The sequence below is a fragment of the Cyclopterus lumpus genome, chromosome 8, assembly GCF_009769545.1.
Source record: "Cyclopterus lumpus isolate fCycLum1 chromosome 8, fCycLum1.pri, whole genome shotgun sequence".
Classification (NCBI taxonomy): domain Eukaryota; kingdom Metazoa; phylum Chordata; class Actinopteri; order Perciformes; family Cyclopteridae; genus Cyclopterus; species Cyclopterus lumpus.
In genome coordinates this window covers 12,710,526-12,731,454 of record NC_046973.1, presented here as the reverse complement: position 1 = coordinate 12,731,454, position 20,929 = coordinate 12,710,526, and the positions used below count along the sequence as shown (strand labels likewise).

The 20,929-nt window shown below is 42.5% G+C and overlaps 1 protein-coding gene across 3 annotated transcripts; it reads right to left on the bottom strand.

Annotated features, from left to right (window-relative positions):
- Window positions 1-2,586: 2,586 nt before the first annotated feature.
- Window positions 2,587-20,703, bottom strand: LOC117735223 (choline transporter-like protein 2). Of its 3 annotated transcripts, XM_034539727.1 has the most exons (23): window positions 20,481-20,703; window positions 15,798-15,912; window positions 14,339-14,387; window positions 14,180-14,253; window positions 14,013-14,097; window positions 12,911-12,995; window positions 12,674-12,787; window positions 12,513-12,573; window positions 12,271-12,394; window positions 12,097-12,180; window positions 11,615-11,727; window positions 10,169-10,300; window positions 9,929-10,028; window positions 9,712-9,804; window positions 9,002-9,086; window positions 8,324-8,586; window positions 7,977-8,071; window positions 7,740-7,843; window positions 7,567-7,640; window positions 7,391-7,461; window positions 5,009-5,097; window positions 4,815-4,899; window positions 2,587-2,795 (listed from the first exon to the last, which is right to left on the bottom strand). In XM_034539727.1, the coding sequence occupies exons 2-23, from the start codon at window positions 15,835-15,837 to the stop codon at window positions 2,689-2,691; spliced, it is 2,127 nt and encodes a 708-aa protein (XP_034395618.1). In that variant the 5' UTR covers window positions 15,838-15,912; window positions 20,481-20,703; the 3' UTR covers window positions 2,587-2,688. The 3 variants fall into 3 exon arrangements, with proteins under 3 accessions (XP_034395618.1, XP_034395619.1, XP_034395620.1); XM_034539728.1 differs by lacking the exon at window positions 15,798-15,912; XM_034539729.1 differs by lacking the exons at window positions 2,587-2,795; window positions 20,481-20,703 and adding an exon at window positions 4,052-4,283 and having other exon boundaries at window positions 15,798-18,043.
- Window positions 20,704-20,929: the final 226 nt, after the last annotated feature.

The following is a 20,929-nucleotide window of genomic DNA, read 5'->3' as shown; positions in this document are numbered from 1 at the left end:
AATACATTACAAGGCAGTGGTGGCCTGAGGTTAGAGAAGCGAGCTTGTGACCGGGAGGTCATGAGTTCATTCCCCGAAGAGGTTGGATAAATGGGGTGGATTATTCCATTGTAGGCGCTTAACCCCCAACTGCTCAGAACAGACGGTTCTACTGTGATCAAGGCGTTCCTGCAAAAGAGAGGCTTCCTTAAATGATTTTAAAAAATATATTATATTAATCTAGAGTGCTTTTATTAAAGCTAAAACACATGCTAGCAGGTGAAAAGTTATAGGACGTGATTCAGACCGTACCAACCTTCCTCTAACAAAAAAAAGAATGCTTGAAATGTAAACACACAAGCTATCACCAAAAGGCCGTTCCACACCATTGTTCAGGGTTGCCAGGGCCACGTATCAAGTGCATACCGGGCCGCTCTCGAGAGCTGCACCACTCCTGCTTTAATGACTCAGCCACTTCAGGCCGCTCAGGTGTTCTCCGTAAAGAGACTGGAATGAATGGAACCCCTCCACCGCGTTCACCACTCAGGCCCTCTGATGCAAACCTGCTCAGGAAAACCACACCTTTTGAGACTCGACGGACCAATGACGACTCAGTTCGGCTACAGACAAAAACAAAATGAAGCCATGACGAGTCACGCTGTAACCCTTCACCGCGTTGGCGGGACCTCTGGGAGAGATGTGGCACAATGGGGTGGAAAAGCAAAAATCAACCTCTACTCATTTCCCCACCCCCTTTTAAAAGCTACACAAAGAGACTGTGATTCCTGGCATGAATTAATAAAAAAAAACACAATAAAAGTGGGTAATATTACTGCAAAATAATCTCTCAATTATTGCAGATAGAGTTGACCCAACGAATGCAGTCACGAGGTCGGACAGCCATTCCTACCTCATTCTCGTTGGATTCAGTGGGTGTTGCTGGCGTGGTTTACGGGAACGAATGGCGCCCCTCGTGTCCCACCGCTGCCGTTTTTATGGTATTTACACATCTGGCGTCACCAATTTGTCTCTAACACACCTGACACAGAGCTAAAGTGACAGTTGTGTGCACGCTTTAAACACACGTGGCGTACTGGTTGACGAGGTGCCGGTGGGAGACTTAGAAAGGCGCTTGTGATCTAAGCGTTGCAGAACCTTTCTGATGAGGCCTCCCTCTGCTGAGCACCTTCCAGAGGTTACACGCTCCATCTCATGGGCGACAGCAGAACAGCAGGAAGCATTTAACAGCTCTCGTTAAGCCGCGTGTCACTTTGGTCGTCGTTGGAACTAGAATCTTTATATCGCCTACGTGTTTTTAGCTTCGTCGTTGTTTTTTATCGTTATTGTCGAGCACTTTGTACTTTCGCTTTAAGAGGCGCTGGATAGAAAGAGTTGTTGTGTTGAGGCAGATACGTGGACTTGTGTAGTTTGTGAAATGTACTGCAGCTGCGGGTTAAGGAGAATCATGGTTTAAAGTGTTAAAGGATTAGGGTGGTCACTTTGTTATTAAAAACTGTACAGTCCACATCCATATTCACACTATAGAAAAGGTGAGAGGGAGAGCCCTGTGCTCCAGTGAGGTGGCAGGTCAGAGCAGAGCATACCTCAATTTGGGGCTCACTTTTTGGGATACTTCTGAGTTTTCATTTTTGTTTTCATGCATTTTGAAAAGACTAAAATCTCAACAACTGTAGGTCTACAAATCCCAAGAGCACTAGCTCTTGGACAACATTTACAGGACAAGTAATTTGTTTGTGGCCATAGTTTGCATATGCATATATATATATATATATATATATATATATATATATATATATATATATATATATATATATATATATATATATATATATATATATATATATATATATATATATATATATATATATATATATCTCTCTCAAAGCTTCACACTTACTTACAGTTCTAATACCTGTACACCAGATGGGATGCTTGCGATTCAGGACTAACCGATGAGGTATAATCTCATCTAACCAGTCTGTGATATGGTGGAGAAGGCCGGGGCCCATCTGGGGGCATCAATGAAAGGAAAACTAAGCAGACTGGGTTTGGGCGCTGCTCTGAGAGCAGTTGGCAATGGAAATGAAATTATAGCTTTTAAAATAGGAGAGAGAAATTAGGTAAAAAACTATGTTTATTTCAAAAAAACACTCAATTCAACAATGATGAAATAAGCACCAAAGTATAACCCTATACATCAATGACAATATACATTTGGCTTTGGTTCCAGTCTAGCAATAGTTTCATTTGTAGGTGTGAAACCTCCACTATGCATGAGTGGCAGCGTAATGGCTTTGGTAACAAGGTTAAATATGTATTCAAATAGATAATCACGAGGTCTCTATATAACACATATATATAAGCACAAAGACATAAACAACTTTAGCAGATTGCATGAGCTAACCTTCATGTAACAAATATTTAATAAAACATGCTCAAATTTAGCTCAAGATAAAAATATATATATATTTTTTTTTACAACTAGTCAACATGGAAATGTTAAATTCCACAAAGCTCTAAATTGAAAACCAGACTGTTACAGATATGGAAGAAACGTGCGGGAGTTAAACCTTTTTGGCAGCAACAAAACAGAATGGATGACATCACTGATTGTCACCTGTCGGCCCCCTGGTGACTGATGGCGATAGGTTCTTGTCCGTCCCTGAGTCTCACCTCACAGGAGGTGCTCTACTCAGCCGGCTCGGCCTTGTTCTTCTTGTTCAGGACTTTGCGCAGGCTCTCGGGCATCAGGTAGGGCCTCTCTGGACTGCCATCGTTCCTCTCAAGATCCTCCACTGGAACGAGATTCAACAGACAGTTCAGTACCAAAAAGGTAATTCGAGACAGAGTACTTGTAAAAAAGGAAAAATGTATATTCACAACTAAATCTGAAGGACAGAGTTAATTTGGCTTGTTTCCACTTTAATAAACATTACATATTTGATGAATACCGCAGACAATCACCAATAACATGAGTCCATTCAAAGAGTTTAAATTACTCAGGTCGAGACTCGCTGCCGTCAATACAGTTTATTAAACCAACTTTATTAAACCAGCTCCTTTGTAAAGATGCACTGGAGGAAAAAAACTACAACATCGTAAAAACTTCCAAAAGAAGAGAGCAGAAAAAAATCACCAATATTCATTTAAAAAACAGATGAAACCCTGTTTGGTGTGAACCTAAATAAAAGTGCATCGATAGTGCAGAACGTAACACTGATTCCTCCGTCCTGATTGCATGAACTCTAAAACAATCAGACAACCTCAAAAAGGTGCAGACCTGCGTTGACACTGTAGATTAGGCACATGACCGGCTTCAAGTTTCTATTGGCCCGTGGCAGTAACTATCAAAAGGCTACAAAATAAAAGATAAGTGTCAGTTTGCGACAGAAATGTCACAGTAAGCCATTCATACAATTGTTCAAACGTACCATGAACTGACTGGAGACATTTCAAACACCGTGTCATTGAGTGAGGAAAGACCTGGCTGTTAAACGGTGTGAACCTCGGATCAAGAGCAGGCTAAAATATTGGGAGAATGTCTTCCTGGTTACCCCGAGTGACTTTAGTCGATATCTATTTTTCCAAAAGAGAACATTTTTATTATATTCTTTTCAAACTGTTTCACCATTTAAAGCAGCCATATTTCAAACAACTGATCAATGTGGATATCATATGCAAATAGATAAAGGAAGCATGATAACCACATGCACAAGATAATGTAGAATGAAATGCTATTTTGCATTTGGAACCAACAATAAAGTAAGAACTACAGGTTGTAAGCTAGTTAGCCCAACATGCTAACGATAAACGGCTTAATTCCTCCCACAAAACTATAAAAATATGTACAACTCAGCTGTGAATAAAGGAAATACTGAACCTCAGCTTTAAGACATGGTGCTTTGTCGCTGTACTCCAATCTAATTGATTGTTCAGTGCAAAAGGAGGGCATGAACAAAGTTCCAGCTCCTTACGATAATCATTTAGGATTACTAAACAGTTAAAGAACAATAATATTATTATTAATAATAATAATAATAATAATAATTTTTAAAAAACAGCTTCAGGGGTTTATTATGCCCCTTAAATCTCTTCCCACAAAACCCCTCTTCTCTAAGCCGCCTCCTCCTCTTGAGATTGCGGTTGCTTCAACAGGACATCTCCGTCGTCCTGTTGCCGGGCAGACGGATCCTCGGGCGCAGTCTTCCACAGAATCTCGCGAAGGGTTGAGGACATGTAATAAGGCCTCGCGGCTGAACCGTCGTTGCGCTCCAGGTCTTCACCTTATCGTGTGCGAGTGTGTGAATTTGTACGTATTAATGGTTGGAAAATTAGTATTGAATTCAAGGTTAAAAAAAAAATTAATTAAAATAAAAAGGCGTTAAAGGGTAGGAAGGAGAAAGGGAGGTGGTGAATTGTGGGAAGTGAGAAAAAAAAGGAGACAAAAAGAGAGAGAAAGAGAGTCAAATGGCAAGCAAGCAAAAGGCACCCACAGGCATTTTGAAAGTTAACAGTTCAACACCGAGCAGCTGAAAATTCAGAGCGCCCTTCTGGATGCCACGGACTGTTATTTTGAAATGTGGCACACCGTAGTCATGCAATTTTAGAATTAGTGACAGCACAACACCAAAAGCAATGAGAGACTTGAAGTGAGGAAAGTTTTCAGCAGGTAACTAATGAGCTCATAGAATCGTATATATCGGAGGCCTTTCTTTTAAACTGCAACAGATCTGCAATGCTGGCTCCTTTCGTGTGGCGTCCACATACGACAATCAATCTAGGAGCAAGACGGGGACGGCTGCAGAGCTACTTACAGAAACAGAGGAAGAGGGTGTCCACACACATGGCGTACACGCTGAAGAACCCGTGGGCGATGAGGTAGGAGCCAACCGCCACGGTCTGACGGGAGAGAGAGACACAAATCACACATGGGTCAGGAGCGACAAGAAAGAATTATACACACATTCTGTTGGGTTTTTGATGGTACAGCACTACTGTTCCCACTCACCAGGATGGGTACCCAGTAGTAGTGGAGATTGGGGGCTGTATTCTCGAAGGCCTTCACTCTCCCAGAGAAGAAGAAGAAGGCAAAGATCCCTGTGGAGGAGAGGACCATATCAACTCATTGACATCCACTGTATGCAAGGGCGTAGGTTTGCATATGGTCCATAGGGACTAGTCACGACCAAAGTTTTGGGAAAGACACAATTGTCCCCACCAATATTTTGTTAATTTGAAAAAAATAATTGCACAATATATTTGCAAACTCATTCGTATTATCATCTATACCATGAGAGCTGGCCAGAGTCACGGTAAGCTACTAAACACGCCAGGAAATAATAAAGCCTCATATTAGTATTTTCTTTTGGTCTCGATATTGTTGTCCCTGTTGTGCTTTGTAGATAGGAAAATGACACAAAAAAATAAAAGAGCGATCCGAAGTTTGTTCACCCCCCCAGAGGGTCGTTGTTAGTTAGCTAGTAGCAGGCTAACTACCCACACAGTGCAAACCTGCATCGTTTTGACATGCATTCAGGAAACTCAGAAATCAGGCTGAGGAAGCAGCAGCTGGACCACCAGGGCTCCAGGTGAGGTCTTACTCATGGCATTTTGTTAAGAATTACCATTTTACCATACATTAGCAATGAAACTGAAGGACGTTTGGAGAATCTGACCTCATGTCAGCACTTTTGGATTGTGAATTATGTGATGTTGAATAAAAAAAATCAAGGCTGTTCCATAAAACCTGAACCTATTACCTAAATATTCTTAATTGCTTTCAAAATAAATACATATACTACTCATAAGGTCTACATTTATTCATTAAGGTATTATTTTGAAATGCATTCAGGAAACTCAGAAATTAGGTTGAGGAAGCAGCAGCTGGACCATCAGGGCTTCACGTGAGGTCTTACATTGATTCTGTGTTGAGGTGTATTATCATGACTGACAGTGTAAACATTGTCTACCTGTTTTAAGTGAATTATTATTGTTATTATGTTAAAACATGCATGTGCAGACTAGGATAAGTTCTCTTTGCTCTTTAGGGAACAGTTAGTTTGAGTGACAGTGACCGTCATGAAGTGAGTGTAGCAGAGTCCTGGACATGAGGAGTGAACCATACAGCCGGACCTTAAATTCAGTACAGCAACTTCAGCACAAGAAGTTACGATTTCAGGCAAAGTGGTACAGTCAGTATCTGTGGCTGTATTATAGCCCTACATTGAAAAAGGTACTTTCTTTTGAGTGTGTCAAAGCATACACCATCAAAAAGAAATGATCCAGCCTTCTGATTAAATGGTTTTAGTAATTGAAAAAATGCCATTGAAAGCTTTAATGGCCATCAAGCAAGTAAAGCAAACCATCATGCTGTAACAACAAATGCATTGGAGAAAACACCAGTTTACACCAACTACTGTGCTACAAGTGCAATGGCTAAAACACAGCAGGAGGCAAGGCACTGTCGAATAAAAAGTATGATAGATTTATTTAAAATGTTCTAATATATTTTGTCTTTGGTAAAACTGGTAAAAGTTGTTTATATATACATTTTGGATATAGAATATACTTTTACACTATATTGCCATTTTAGCAGAACTTTTCTTACTCATTTATTTATTATTATTATTTATTTGGTGCAGAATACTGTTTTGTATTGGCAGTGTATCTGGCAGTGTCCCTACCAATGCTGAGACCAAACCTACGCCCATGACTGCATGTACTCGATTTTCCATGCTGCACACTGATTGGCTGTGAGCACATTATGTTGATATGTTCATATTATTTACATGACACATCAAAGTCTATGGAAATCCATTCGGACACATTGTAATTTTCTATTGTGTTCGTATTCCATATTTTATCCATTTTAAGCGCTACTCGGTATTTCCCACATCGAATGACGACATGTATAATTTATGAGTTATAATTTACATTGAAGTCTGCGGACGACCCTTCAGTCCCGCTGGGCTTATGATGCAGCACAGTGACGGACTGAAGGAGCTCATTATGAGGACCTGTGCAGTCAGAACTGTAACGCATGAATGTGTTTTAAGGCTCCTTTCACCTGCGTCAAAACTCAAACCAATACGCTTCTATATCTCATACACACACACACATATATGTGTATGTGTATATATATATATATATATATATATATAAATAAATTAAGTATATACTTAATTTATTTATACTTATAACAAGTATACTGAAAGAAGCAGAAAGGTAGAACTGAGTACACTTTAATGTCTATTCATCGCAAGCAATATTGTGATTGCAATAAACATTACGTCTTATTTTCCATATTGACGCAGCCCTAGTCGCTTGTCTAAAACGTGGCATTTGTCCAATGAAATATTCAAGCAATAAATAGAAATGAAAACAGACTCACCCACGAGCCCGACAATGAGCAGTTTGCCCAAGAACAAGAGGAAATCTGTTACTTTGTCCAAGATGGCCACCCTGAGGGATTAAAGAGGATTGCTTATCTTTTGCAAAAGAGACACTTCCAGTCACGCTTAAAAAAAACAACACATTATGCAAATCCCAAACCCTGTGCCCACTCACCTGATCATGTTCCTCATGAGGAGGAGAAAGGCGTCTTTGGCAGAGGAGCAGAAGTTTTTGCCGTAGATCGCCACCTGGAGGCCGAACACACTCATTACGCTCAGGTAATTCAACATGACGGATAACGATGCAATTCCATTTCAAATGACGGGACGAGCACAGAAACCACCCACCATGATGTACGCATTCCTGTTTATGAACTTGATGCATTTCTCCAGACACCAGAAGCAGCATTTCATGCAGCACAGCAGGAACTTGGTAAACTTATTCTGGGCTCCTGTGAACGAGACAGTGATTGACAGGTAAGTGAAGGTTGGACCAATGCTGAAGACAGGTGTTGGGGTTCAACCCACAATGCTTGATGTTGATTCTGCTCTGTATGCTATTCAAAGCCTTCAGCAGCACCAGACCTTTCAGCTTGTGGTCCAGATACTCCAGAAAAACCCTGATGATCTGAATGATTGACAGGATGAGGGATCCGAACGCCAGAGTTCCCGTATGATACCTAAAACAAGGCGGGCAAATAGCATGAGTTATACTTCAAATGTTAGGTGTGAGAGGATGCCGAAACTTCTTTATTTATTTATTTATATTTATATATATATACATATACATATACATATATATATATATATATATATATATATATATATATATACACATATATATATATATATATATATATATATATATACATACATACATACATACATACATACATATATATATATATATATATATATACACACACACCTACCTGAGAGATCTCCCCAGGGAAGAAAAGACTGGGAAGGCGGGCATATCGTCCGGCTTGACGACGGCCCAGTAGTACGAGGCAAAGGCCCCGGCCAGGGTCATCTGTCCCAGAGCCGTGACAAAGTTGGCGCACCAGAAGAAGAGGAAGACGTTGTAGAACTGCAGGCCGATCAGGTATTTGTGGTAGGCGGTCTCTCCGCCGTAGAAGGCAAAAAGGCACTCGGAGTCGGGGCACTGCACTTTCTCGGCACTGGTCGAGTAGTTCTGGGCACAGATACAGGTTATATAGAGACCTCGTGATTATTTTTATATATATATATATATATATATATATATATATATATATATATATATATATATATATATATATATATATATATATATATATATATATATATATATATATATATATATATACACACACACACACTAGTGCTACCTTCCCTATTCGAAGTATAGTCGAAAAAGACCTTGTGGTTATATAGAGAACACAGGGGGAGGGGGGAATCCACGAGATTTCTCTTTCACGTGACGACGCAACGATTCATTCAATAACATCGGAGACGATGTCAAGGGGAGGTCAAAATTAAAAGAAAAAAAAAAAAAAAAACATGCTGCCTACAGGATCCAATATAAATATGAAATGAAATAAAGAATAAAACTGAATAAGAAAACTTACCGCTGGTTCACAGGTTTTTCTAGAGTGGTCGCATTCCGTCTCATTAAAGACTTTGTAGATGGGTTCGTTAGAGGTAGACAAGAAGCTGATCGGTTCTGTTAAGGACAACCATCAGAACAAACCCCATTCAACATCCCACTACTATGACGTCAACATTAATGGCTCACCGGCTCTCCCACCTGAGCTGAATTACTTAAACACTGCATTCCTACATAAAACTGTTTTTTCCATCCAAAAGGAACTGGATGAATACTTTGTAAAAATGTTTATATTACAAATATAGATCACAGTAACCACAACTAGACTGCTGTTTGTTAAGGTCATTATTTTGTATCTTTATCGTTGCTGATGTGCCTCCGAGTCACAAACATCATTCTCAAATATCAAAAAGGTCAAGCTGTTTCTTATTGTTCATGGAGTATAAAAATAAAAAAAGATAATAATAATAAAGCTTTTAGAAAACATCCAACCTACTACCTATATTACACGGCCAAGAAAATATTTCTTTTATAAAATAAAAAAAAGAATAGTAGTCCACGCAGCGATCGTCTTTGAAAGCAATCACTCCTCTGTGATGGGTTGCTGGTTTCTCACCAGCTCACAGGCAGCTCTACGAGTCTTAATGCTCCTTACCTGTTGCTCCTACGTTTTGGGCCACGCCATAAATAAAATAAATAAAGACGCCGGCTGACGGTGAGGTGAAAGGATACACAGCAGTAACGGCCCAGTAGGCGATGACCATGGCCAGGAGGAGGAACGTGAACAGAGGGTAGAAAAGGGAACTCATCACATGACCGATGGCTCTGAGAACACAACATCACAACTGTGATCAGTCAGACACTTTAACCCATCCAGAGAAATCACAGTACAAAGTATTTATCAGCCACTGATCCGTCTTTCCACTCCTCCCCTCCTGTGAAGTCTGACCTGCTGGCTTCTTTGATGAGCGCAATGGCAATGAGGATCCTCTTCCTGAGGAAGATGAGCAGGAGGATGATGATGACCTCCACGATGGCCAGGATGATCACTAAAAAGGAGAAGGGTCGCAGAGGGAGAGTTCACGGGGGGGCGGGGGGGGGGGGGGGGGGGGGGGGGGGTGTCTTTAATTGTTACTGCACCGTGTCATAATCTAAAAAGGTTGAGTAGAGTAGAGTGCTATGTACTGACTGAAGGCCAGCCAGGTCTGTCTGATCTGCAGGTAGATGGTGAAGTCGGTCTGGAAGCCCAGTTCCTGGAAAGTCACATTGGCGCCCGCCTCCCCCTTCAGGGCGGCGTACTCCATGTAGCAGTGGAAGATACCTGCACAGCGATGATGCGCACGGTTTTAGATAAACAGTCAGCAGCTGGACTTTTTTTTTAAACAATTAAATGGAAGCAGTGTGCAACAAAAAAGAAACAAGAAGTGGGATATCAAAATAGAACTCTTTTCCCCCCAGTAAGTGTTTGGTGGAAACTCTGAGCTTGTTAAATGCAAGTTGATGGAAAGCTCTGCGTTGACTTGAGCTTTTTTTAGTCAGTTCTCTGACTGAAGTTTACTTTCAAAGCTTTTATGCACTTTTATTTTCACAGCAATCTTTGTGTTGAGCCCTTTTCAGACGTGGAATACGCAGCATTGCTTTCTTGGTCTCTCTGTTAAAGTTCGATAGCTTTTTACTGCAGGAAACACACCTACTGGATGTGTCGCACAACTTCCAAACATCCAAAACTCCAAACAGGATGATGGAGACAGAACAGCCGTGTTTTAAAAAACACTTTGATAGCGAGGGAGTATTAGTCGATTCTCCTCTCTCTCTGCCTGCATCGCCGATGGGTTTTAAAAACAACTTTAAAAGCACGTTGACTCTTTTCCCCATTTTAGCTCAGATTCTTATGCTGCAATCTTTTATGACCATATTCCACATGGGCACGTATAAATAAATATCTTGAGCTCCGCCCCATTAAAATGGAGGCCCTGCTCTTTATGACACAGTGAATCTTAACATCGATGGTCTTAACACCAGACACGTGTTTAACTTCAGGATGTGACCCAATATTATACTGCACACCGACTCCAAGCAGCTTCTGAATGTGTAGTTTGTTACCACTGGAAAAGTGAAGAACAAGAAAACTAAAATAGTCAGTATAGATCTTATAAAAACCCAACTGAAGTTTATTTCCTACTAGTTAGTGGTATTGAAGTCTGACATGTATTGCATCATTTCCTTTTTCTAAAGAACAGTAAAAAAAAAAAGGCTATAAGGGATACTCTGAAAACAGGTTGAGAACCACTGATGTAGTGATGTGCCCCTGTGTACCCTCGAACCAGCTCAAAACATTTTGGGCTTAAAAGATATACGGTATGTAATACCCAGCGCTGTGTCATCCGTGTCTGATTTAATATAGAATATATATACAAATCAGTTTATGAACTGACACTTATATTTTATAGAATATTTATAAAATAACTATATTTCAAGGAATTTCTAATGCATGTAAAAAAATATATATATATATATATATCTCGTACCCCCTGGAGTGCCTTCACGTACATGTACCCCCATTTGAGAACCACTGCTCTAGAGATTAGTAAACTAGTGGGACAAACACAATTAGTAGTGTGCGTTGGCCCCTTACCGTATCCTATGACCAGTATCACCATGACGACCATGACCCAGACCATGATCCCGGCCAGGAAGCGCAGCAGGACGATAAAGAGCAGGCTGGTGAGCATCGCGATGACCAAGCCTCTGGAGAGAGGAGGGGAGGTGTGAACACACACACACACACACACACACACACACACACACACACACACACACACACACACACACACACACACACACACACACACACACACACACACACACACACACACACACACACACACACACACACACACACACACACACACACACACACACACACACACACACACACACACACACACACACACACACACACACACACACACACACACACACACACACACACACACACACACACACACACACACACACACACACACACACACACACACACACACACACACACACACACACGACACACGACACACACACACGACACACGACACACACGACACACGACGGGTGACTTACATCAGGATCCAGTACCAGGACTGTGTGTAATCCTCAAAGATTTTCATGACAGCCTGGCGAGCCTCAATAACCACGGTGGCGTTCCTGCGAAGAGATTCATGTTTAATCCATTTTAAGCATTTCCTCGTCGGGTGGGGTTTGTAAAAGAAATGTTTCCAAGAGAAATGCACTCACTTGACTCCGTCCACAAGATCCTTGGCGTCTCTCATGTTTCCTCTTCCGTCGTCGAAGTGAGAGTTGTTTCCCACTGTTACCACCCCTCCTGTCTTGCCCAGAGCTGGGAAACACCTGCGAGTGACTGAAGGAAAGTAGAAGTGATAACTGAGGCTGATTGATTAGATGTATTTCTTTTTGTAAAAAAATATATACACCAGCACTCTGGCTGTATACAACAATACATCTTTGATCCAACTCACATGGTTTGCTGGGGATCAGCATGGCAGGACAGAGGCCTAAACTGAGGATTTTCGGTATTCCCTGAAACACAGCAGACAGATGTGAAGGTGGACCACCTAATCAGCGGAGGCAGTACAGGGCGGCCGTAGACACAAAGCATCCGAGGAGGCTTTGAACTCACCATTGTGTCAGACACGCCTTCCTTGCAGAATGTCTTGTAGTGGTCAAAGTCCTTTTTGTTGGAGTAGGCTTTTACCAACGTCATGAACGTTTCGGGGCACTTCTCCACACACATCTAAAACAAATTATATAAAACAGAAAAGGGAGGAAGCAGCATTTATTTACAAGCAGAACACGGTTCCATTAAGAGCGAGAGAAGCCCTCACTGGAGCGTAGATGAGAGAAGAGGAGTTCACACCTGCGTGGTGGGACACTGGAACTCCAGCAGCACCATGGGGCTGGCACACTTCATGATGTTGAAGTAGAACAGCAGTGGCTTGTTGCTGTGAAGACACGCGCAGAGCGGTCAGAGGATGAGAACGCTGGCAGGGAAACGGGCAGAGAGCCGCGCCGGTGCATTTCGATGACTTAACGGTGCACACGTTTCTGGGGGGAGGGGGGCTATACATAAACCATGGTACAAGTGCGAGGAGGAGTGTCCATGTAGGAAGTAAAAAGAAAGAAAAAATAGGAGCACATTTAATGGAAATTCATCATCCCGTCTCTTATCTATCTATTCTAGGAGATATTGGGGGTCAAAGTAGCCACTGAAAAACTCATTTCCGATAAATTAAAGTTAAGTAAAACCTTTGCTGCTTCCTCTTCCTCACTGCAGTGTTAGCAGACTTGTTTTTATTAAAGAACGGCCGCAAACGAAGCTCCGCTTATTCTGTGATAAACACCTGTTTTACCCCAGTTAAATAGTTATTTAAAAGGGTTTTATTTTGAAACCCTGCTGACCCCGGCCTGAAGGTGCTCCTTGTGAGGGAGGCACTCTAGATTTCCAAAGTGGGCCCTTTAAACCCCAGAGCGTTAAATAAGGAACTAAACATGAAGCCAGTTTCACAGAGACTTCTGAATTATATTTGTTTAAAACATTTTTAAAAAAGACATTTAGTTAAAAGTAGAAATTGTGTTACTAGATTGACAACAGCAGATTTAATTGGATTGTTAGGGTTGTCTATGAATATTAAGACATGGAAGAGCGTTTTAAAAAATACATTTGAAAAGAAAAGATTATGAATGAATGTTTGTGGCCACTATTGAAAAACTGATATTCAATAATTTTGATGGGTTATATTCTGAAGAGAAGATTGTAAAATGATACGTTTTGTATTTATTCATTTTTATATCAATTAATTGTATGACGTATTGAGGTAAAGATCGACAATAATATTTGTATAGTTCCCCTTCCATAAACAGTCGGTGAATAAAGCACGGTGTGCCACGGCAGTTAACGGACATTTGCTGCACTGACGCTCAAACCATCAATTAGAATTATGATGCGGAAAGCAACTCACGCCAGTGGGGTGCCAGCCTGCCCACAGAACTGGCCTTGGCTGTCCGTGGGATAGATCACCTTCCTGGGGTCGCCCTGGGACCAGGCTGGGAGCACAGAAACAGAGGGCAAAGTTTACAAAAAACTATATTTGCCTTATAAATGTCTAAGATTGTTTTGTTTTCTTACCCAGTATTCCCACTGCAATATAACCCAGTATGGCAATAATGAAGAGGATGCAGCACACGATGTCCGTGCAGCCCCTGTAGAGAGAGGACAGAGCAGCGTGTGAGAGGTCCAACAGAAAGTTTGTTTTTTAATAACCAGAAGCCTCCGTCCCTCTCTCACCTGTTCTGGATCGGGCCCTTGAAGTTCGGGTCATACTTCTTCGGCTCGCCTGCACAGCAGGAAAAAGAAGTGCATTTATCACTCTTTGCATTGTGACTACTGAAGGCCTGGTCTGGTGAGATCTCACAGAATGTGTTCAAAATAGAGATGCACCTTGCACTCTGGGCTTTTAAAAAAAAAAAGGGCAGTGGCTCTAAGGTTAAAAAAAAGAAACTTCCCCCCAGCCACCCCATCTTCCTCCCATTCTTCTGTCAGATGACTTTCCCTTCCAGGCAGACACGCCTGGCAACACAACAAATTCCTCCCTGGTGACTAAGCGGGGGCAAACCCATGTGAAAGACGGAGCCCACGCGGCTACAAGAGGGGGACTAAATCATTTATTGTGCACTTTTTTAAAATGTAAAGCAACTTCATTCAATGAACAAAAGCAACGCACATTTATTTGATAGTCCCATACGCAATATACTTTACTAGTATGCCCTTTGTCGTGTCTAGTGATGCTCTGTGGGTTCTGATAACTGTTGCAGGAGCGGGCCTCCAGGTGAGTTTGCTGCAGGTTATCTGAGGGCAGCGCATCAGAAGCAGGAGAGAGGAGCGTCTACTAACCCAGCAAATTCATCAGGGAACGTTAGCTTCACTTAGCAGGTCTCTCCAGGGGCAGAAATATATAGTAACATCGGATCCAGACACCTTAAAGCCAAGAAGTCCGTGGCGTCTCTGCATATTAATTATGCATGTCGTCTGGAAAGGATAATGCTGCAGCAGGCGTTTACCAGGCGGGCTTAGAGAAGTCACAGCTTCCTGTTAGAAAGCGCATGGGTGCTGCATTTCATGGTGCCATGTCGCTGTCGTCACTCCCAGGTGCAGGTTTTTTTTGTGCCAAAAGACAAATTCAACCGTTTCATTATAAAGTATTTATTTTTTTGTTGATTAATATGAGGTCAAAGTGAGACTTAACAAGGATAAGGGGGCCTTTTTAACTTTGATGTGTAGCCGTAGTAACCAGGCAGAGGCTTAATGAGCCACGGATTGGTAAGAAGTAAAAGCCTCCTCCCTATAATGACTATCCAAACACACACACACACACACACACACACACACACACACACACACTGCGCAGTAATATTTGTGCAAAGAGAAAAGAAGGAGAAAAAAAAAAAAATCACACTGATAAGAGCTCACACACACACCTGTATAATCAGCAGAGCTGCCAGCAGGCTCTCCACACTAGAACCACTCACACACCCGTTCCTTCCCCAGTGTTGACATGCTGATACCGACACTCTCAACACAATTTAGACACTTTTTTGTTATAAATGATTTAACAGGATGAAGGGGCTAAAGATTAACCAATAATACTCGGGTCATTTGACTTTTCCAAGAAGAATACGGAATGAAAAAGAAAAGAAAAGAAGAAGCTGAGAATGAATAGAAAACTAAAGCAAAAAGATCAGTTTACCATTTTTTCCATAGAATTCTCCTTCTCCTTCCCCGGGCATGTTGAAAGTCCTCTCAAATGTTGGAAATGTACAGAGAGCCCTTTCACGTTGTCTGCTTCACTTCTTCCTCGCTCTCTGCCAGTATGAATGAGCCAGAACGGGGGAAAAAAACACGGGGATTGTGGAGGTGGAAACCAGTCCAACCTGTTCCAGTGAATAGCAGCGCTCCTCCTCACCTCTAACTTCCCCCTGTGTTTATCCTGAAACCACTGCCTCTTTCCAATCCGGGCCCCACCTGTGCATCTCCCTTTGTCTCCTCCCACTTCCAAGAGAAAGACTTCCTGCCCCCAATTCTGTTTCTGACTCAAAGAAACATCAACCAAACACGCACATTTGCCAATCTACAGGAAGCGAGAGAGTGTGAGACAGAGAGAGAGAGAGAGAGAGAGAGAGAGAGAGAGAGAGAGGAGGCGTGTATGTAAACGTGGTGGTGGGGACTAAAGTCAAAGTAGATGTTATCAGAAACATGTGTTTGGAGACAACAAGGAGAAACTCCGCCTGCACCATTGCTGCCCCCAGTGGTGTTTTGTGTAGCTACAGAGGAGGAGGCATGAGTACATTCAGCACATGTAATGTATTTTATTGTAGAGTTTTACAGATATATTGATAATACTAGGTGGGAAAAGAAATCCAATACTTTTTTATATTGAATAATTGCCATTAAATAGGATCGATTCAAATCTCTTCCCCTCAAAAAGTGGTTTCTCCCGTCTCGTGGGGACATGGCAGTGTTGCGCTGGAGCCAAACGAGATCAAACACAAATCTGTTTTCATTTTTTGTTCTACTTTCATATACTCAACCCTTTGGATGCCTCTCTGTTGGCTCTGTTGAACAGCCGAAGGCAATCAGAGTGTGTTAGATTAATTCAGGATTAATTCAGGATTAATTCAGGATTCTCACAAAGTCCACAGATGGACTAAATGCAAATGTTTTTTAAATAGACGCTGACAGAGGCTTTTCATTACAGCTGGAATGACTGAAGGTTTCCATCCCCTCTGTTCTTGTTTTGTGGCCAATGTTACTGTGCATGGGAATTCCCTTGAGGAGCCCTGGCTCCATTGTAGTTTACATAACCCCCAACATTTTTTTGCAACAAGTGGATCTGACACAGAGGCCGGTAGTTTCAGGGGAATTTGATTTTTTGGACGACGATACGAGACACAACAACAGTCCTTACTTCCATCTGTTGTCCTTTCACTGTTGAACTGTGTGGTGCGTGATGCCACAGGTTTAAAGTCAACCTGCAATCCTGAACTGTTAGCTTGGACTGGCTGACAGCAGTGAGTGACATATGGGGAAGTAAAACCAACGATTCCGTTTTGTAATGAGGGTTAAATTAATTATTGATCATCTTTTTTTCCTTTTCTTCAATTGTTTTTATCTATTAAAAGCTCTCCGAGGGATCCAATCAAATACCGATGAGCCACCGGACAACCCTTGAGCATTTACTAAAATCATAAAAGAAATGTGCTACATGTGTAAGAGCTTTGATTTAATAATGAAATGGGAGCTGTGTTGTTGGACGTGATAGCTACTGGTAGGGTCTCCCAAGGCAAAGTGGTCGCAGGGAAGGGGGCCAGACCATTAGCTGTCAATGTCCCTTTATGAATCGGCCAAAATGGAGTTGTAGGGAAACCGGGGGCCTTCTTCTGGAGCCAGACCTGGGAGGGGAGCCCGCCGGTAAGGGTCTGGTGGCCGGGCTTTGACATGGCCGGGCACAGATGGAAAAATGTACATGGAGCCAGAGGGCCCACCGTTCGGAGGGATAGGCATCACGGACCCAAGAGGGTCGCCTCAGGTCGCTGACCACTGCTTTAAGAATACGGCATATTGTCCACTGTAAGCTATACAGCTCAGATAATATCTAGTCCTGTTTTTACACCTATTTAACGGCAAAGCAGGAGAAGCACAGGTGGAGCTTATAGCCTTAACGATGACTCCATCCCAGCAATTAAAGATGTTATTAGCTCCACCTGTGTTGGATCAGGTCAACACGCTCTAAGAGAGGTATGCGAGGCAAGAATGTGAAGCATTTTGACCTTGTCGTGTCAACCAACGTTTAGCCCGTGTTGTGCAATAATACCCGCAAACTTTTTTCTTTTTTAAAACCCTGAGAACTAAAAGAAGCAGAAGTAAAGGTCAAATAAATAGCTGACATAAGCAAGAGAGTAATACAATTGAGTTATTCAAGGGCTGTATCCAAGAGGAGCGTGATACGATAGCCAGACAGCACAGTAGGCAGACTTTCATACCATCTCAAGGTTACTGCGGCCCTCCCTGCCCATCTCCCACATCCCTTTCATTACAGAGAGAGGGTGTGGAGTGTGTTAGAGAAGAAGCAACACCACAATCTCAAACACAAACACAACTGCAGTGTATACCCAGTCAAATGTTTTATCCTTTCGCACATTCGTCTCATTGTATATTGGAATCAAGCAACAACAAAAAGGTCATAACAGTTGGATACGCCCTCTAAACCCTTTCTACCAAACTCACCCCCCCTATCTCTGTTGTTGCGTCCCATGCAGCGATTTCTTTCACTCAGACACGTATGACAGATCCAGTGCATACATTTAGGTTACATGAGCCTTTTTGCTTACCCAAGAGGCAAACAGGAATTCGCTGTCGAGACCACATGCACTCTTTGAGACTTCACTCCTCAGACACACATGATGCCCTGTTCCCGACTACAGTAGAAGAACATTCGAGGGACACAATAGCTGGTAGAATGCCCCCAAAAACGTGTTGCTTTCTTTTATATTAACAAAGATAAATATTTCTCATCAATAAGGAGGGTCCAGCAAGATCAGCCAAGATCAACACAACAGAGCTACAGGACTGGAGGAAGAAACTAACGAACGAGAGAGGACGGCTCACTTGGGTGGTCTCGCTTTGAAAATCCAAATGACTCGGCATTTGTATCGCCTCTTCTCCACCAAACTCATGTGCCCCCCCAGAACTTAATAACCAGTCTCACAAGACCCAGGATGGGTCTTTTGTATTTCAGGCCTGAGTCCCATGATCCCGTTTGGGTATTTAGGGAATGATGAAGCGCGTCTAAGTGGAAGCGGGTCGGCTGCAATGACGGTCTGTTTGTTCGTAGAGAGCAGGAAAAGTTTCAGCACACATGGAACTGGAATTAAAACCGAATCAGGACTAAATCTGTACATGTAGCCCACGTGAGCTTTGACAAACCGCAAGGACATGAAAGAGAGACCAGAGAAGCTCAGCATCGGGTTTCAAAAACCACTCTCCTAAATATGGCTTCTAATTACTAATCTGCACCAGGGCAAGGCTGCTCGGCGGCCTCGAATCCTGTCATTGAGGTTTCTTTTTTAATCTCGGCCTGAAAATTACTCCAACATGTGGAACTGGTGGAGCCTGCAGAATGTTTCTGGAGGTTTAGATTATTGTCCTTGCGTCCTTTTTTTAGCTGGTCGCCCCTCCACAGCCTCAAGACGCAACGATAAATATTAATGTGCACGCACTGTGGGGTTCTCTCAAGCCTCAAGTCGTTTCTTAAGTGAGCCAGCAGCCGAGTCGCAAATCATCTTCTAAAATTCAGGTCCAAAATACGATCATGCTTGTTTCTCCTCCTTGACAAACTCTCGAGTGTTCGGGTATGTGTTCTGCCTCCCGGGGAGGGGTTGGTAATGTGAGTCGGTTCGCCTAGTTGTGGTGGGCAGAGTGAAGAAGGGTGTGTGTGCAGAGAAGAGGAGGAAAGAAGAAGTAGCTATAGGCCACATGTGGAAGCCCAGCGGACAGAAGAAGGGCCTCCGGTTGTTTTGGTTTCTCGGTTTAGTTATAACATCCTGCAAGAAACACACTCAACATGTTACTGCAGAACATGCACCCATTGCAAAAATCTAAAGCATTTAATTACAAAGCAACAATGCCATTTGCCCAAAATCTAATTGTTTTACGTTTCATGAAATACACATCCCCCTGTAACAAGCAAAGAGCTGCATATTACACTATATGCACAACCATTATGAGAAGTATTAGGGGTTAGCAGGCACGCACTCCAAGCCAAACTATAAAGGGAGACTGTTTTGACCAATGCGGGCATACTTAAAACTGGATATTATGCAGTCTCGTGTGAAACCGAGCATAATAACCTCGAATATATGACGTCAACCGCGGGCATTGTCTCACGAGCCCTATACACAGCCGGCTATGAGCTCCCGTTGCCCGCTGGCTTCCATACCAGTCTGAGGAATGTGGCGGCAACTGGTCGAGCAGCGGAGCAACTGGCAATGCGCGAGGCACTCTGGAGCTCCAGCTCACCGACTGTGTAAAACGCGACCCGAATATTGTTTGTTGAAAAACATGGCGGGCAGAAATAAACCAAACAAGTGTTATGTACGTGCATTGTATGTGTAGATAAGAAGTGACGTGCAAGTTCATATTTAGGTGTGAATAAGTTCAAAAGGGAAAAAGCGGTTAATCACCAGCTAACTACACGCGAAAGCACCTCTTATTGTAAATACGTTAACGTTAAACGTATTTTAGCAGTACTACAAATAAAAAGGAAGCTAGCGCGGGTTGTTTACAGTCGTGACGTTACTTAACGGACGTCCAGGTCGCTGTCCCGGGACTAACTGAAGCAAAGCGTGCCCGTGTTGGGACTTTAAAGAATTACCATATTTCGGTTTCTCCTCCAGTTCCATGATAACGGAGTGTTTCTTCCCGGGGCCAACGGTATTGTTGTTGTTGTTGTTGTTGTTGTTGTTATTGTTTTTTTGGTGGCGGAGACTAACTACAGCATATTTCCAGTCTTGACGGTACTGACGGTCTTGACACTTTGACCACTCCGGGAGAAAATCCGCTCCAAAATCTTCACTGCCCTGCGAACCTTTAGAGGGAGATTCCTCAGGAGGAGAGTGCGGGCCAATGAAAACGCGGGACTCTGTGATTGACGAGGGTGCTCAGCCAATCGCTGAGCCAAGGCGGGAGTTTACGCTCCTGGACTGGTTTAATTTATCTCACGGTTAACTGAAACAGGCATACCTGTCCAGTGGGCTGCTATAACCGTCTAACAAGCGCCTTGGCCTTATTCAATTAAAATTCAGATTTTATTTAAAATATATA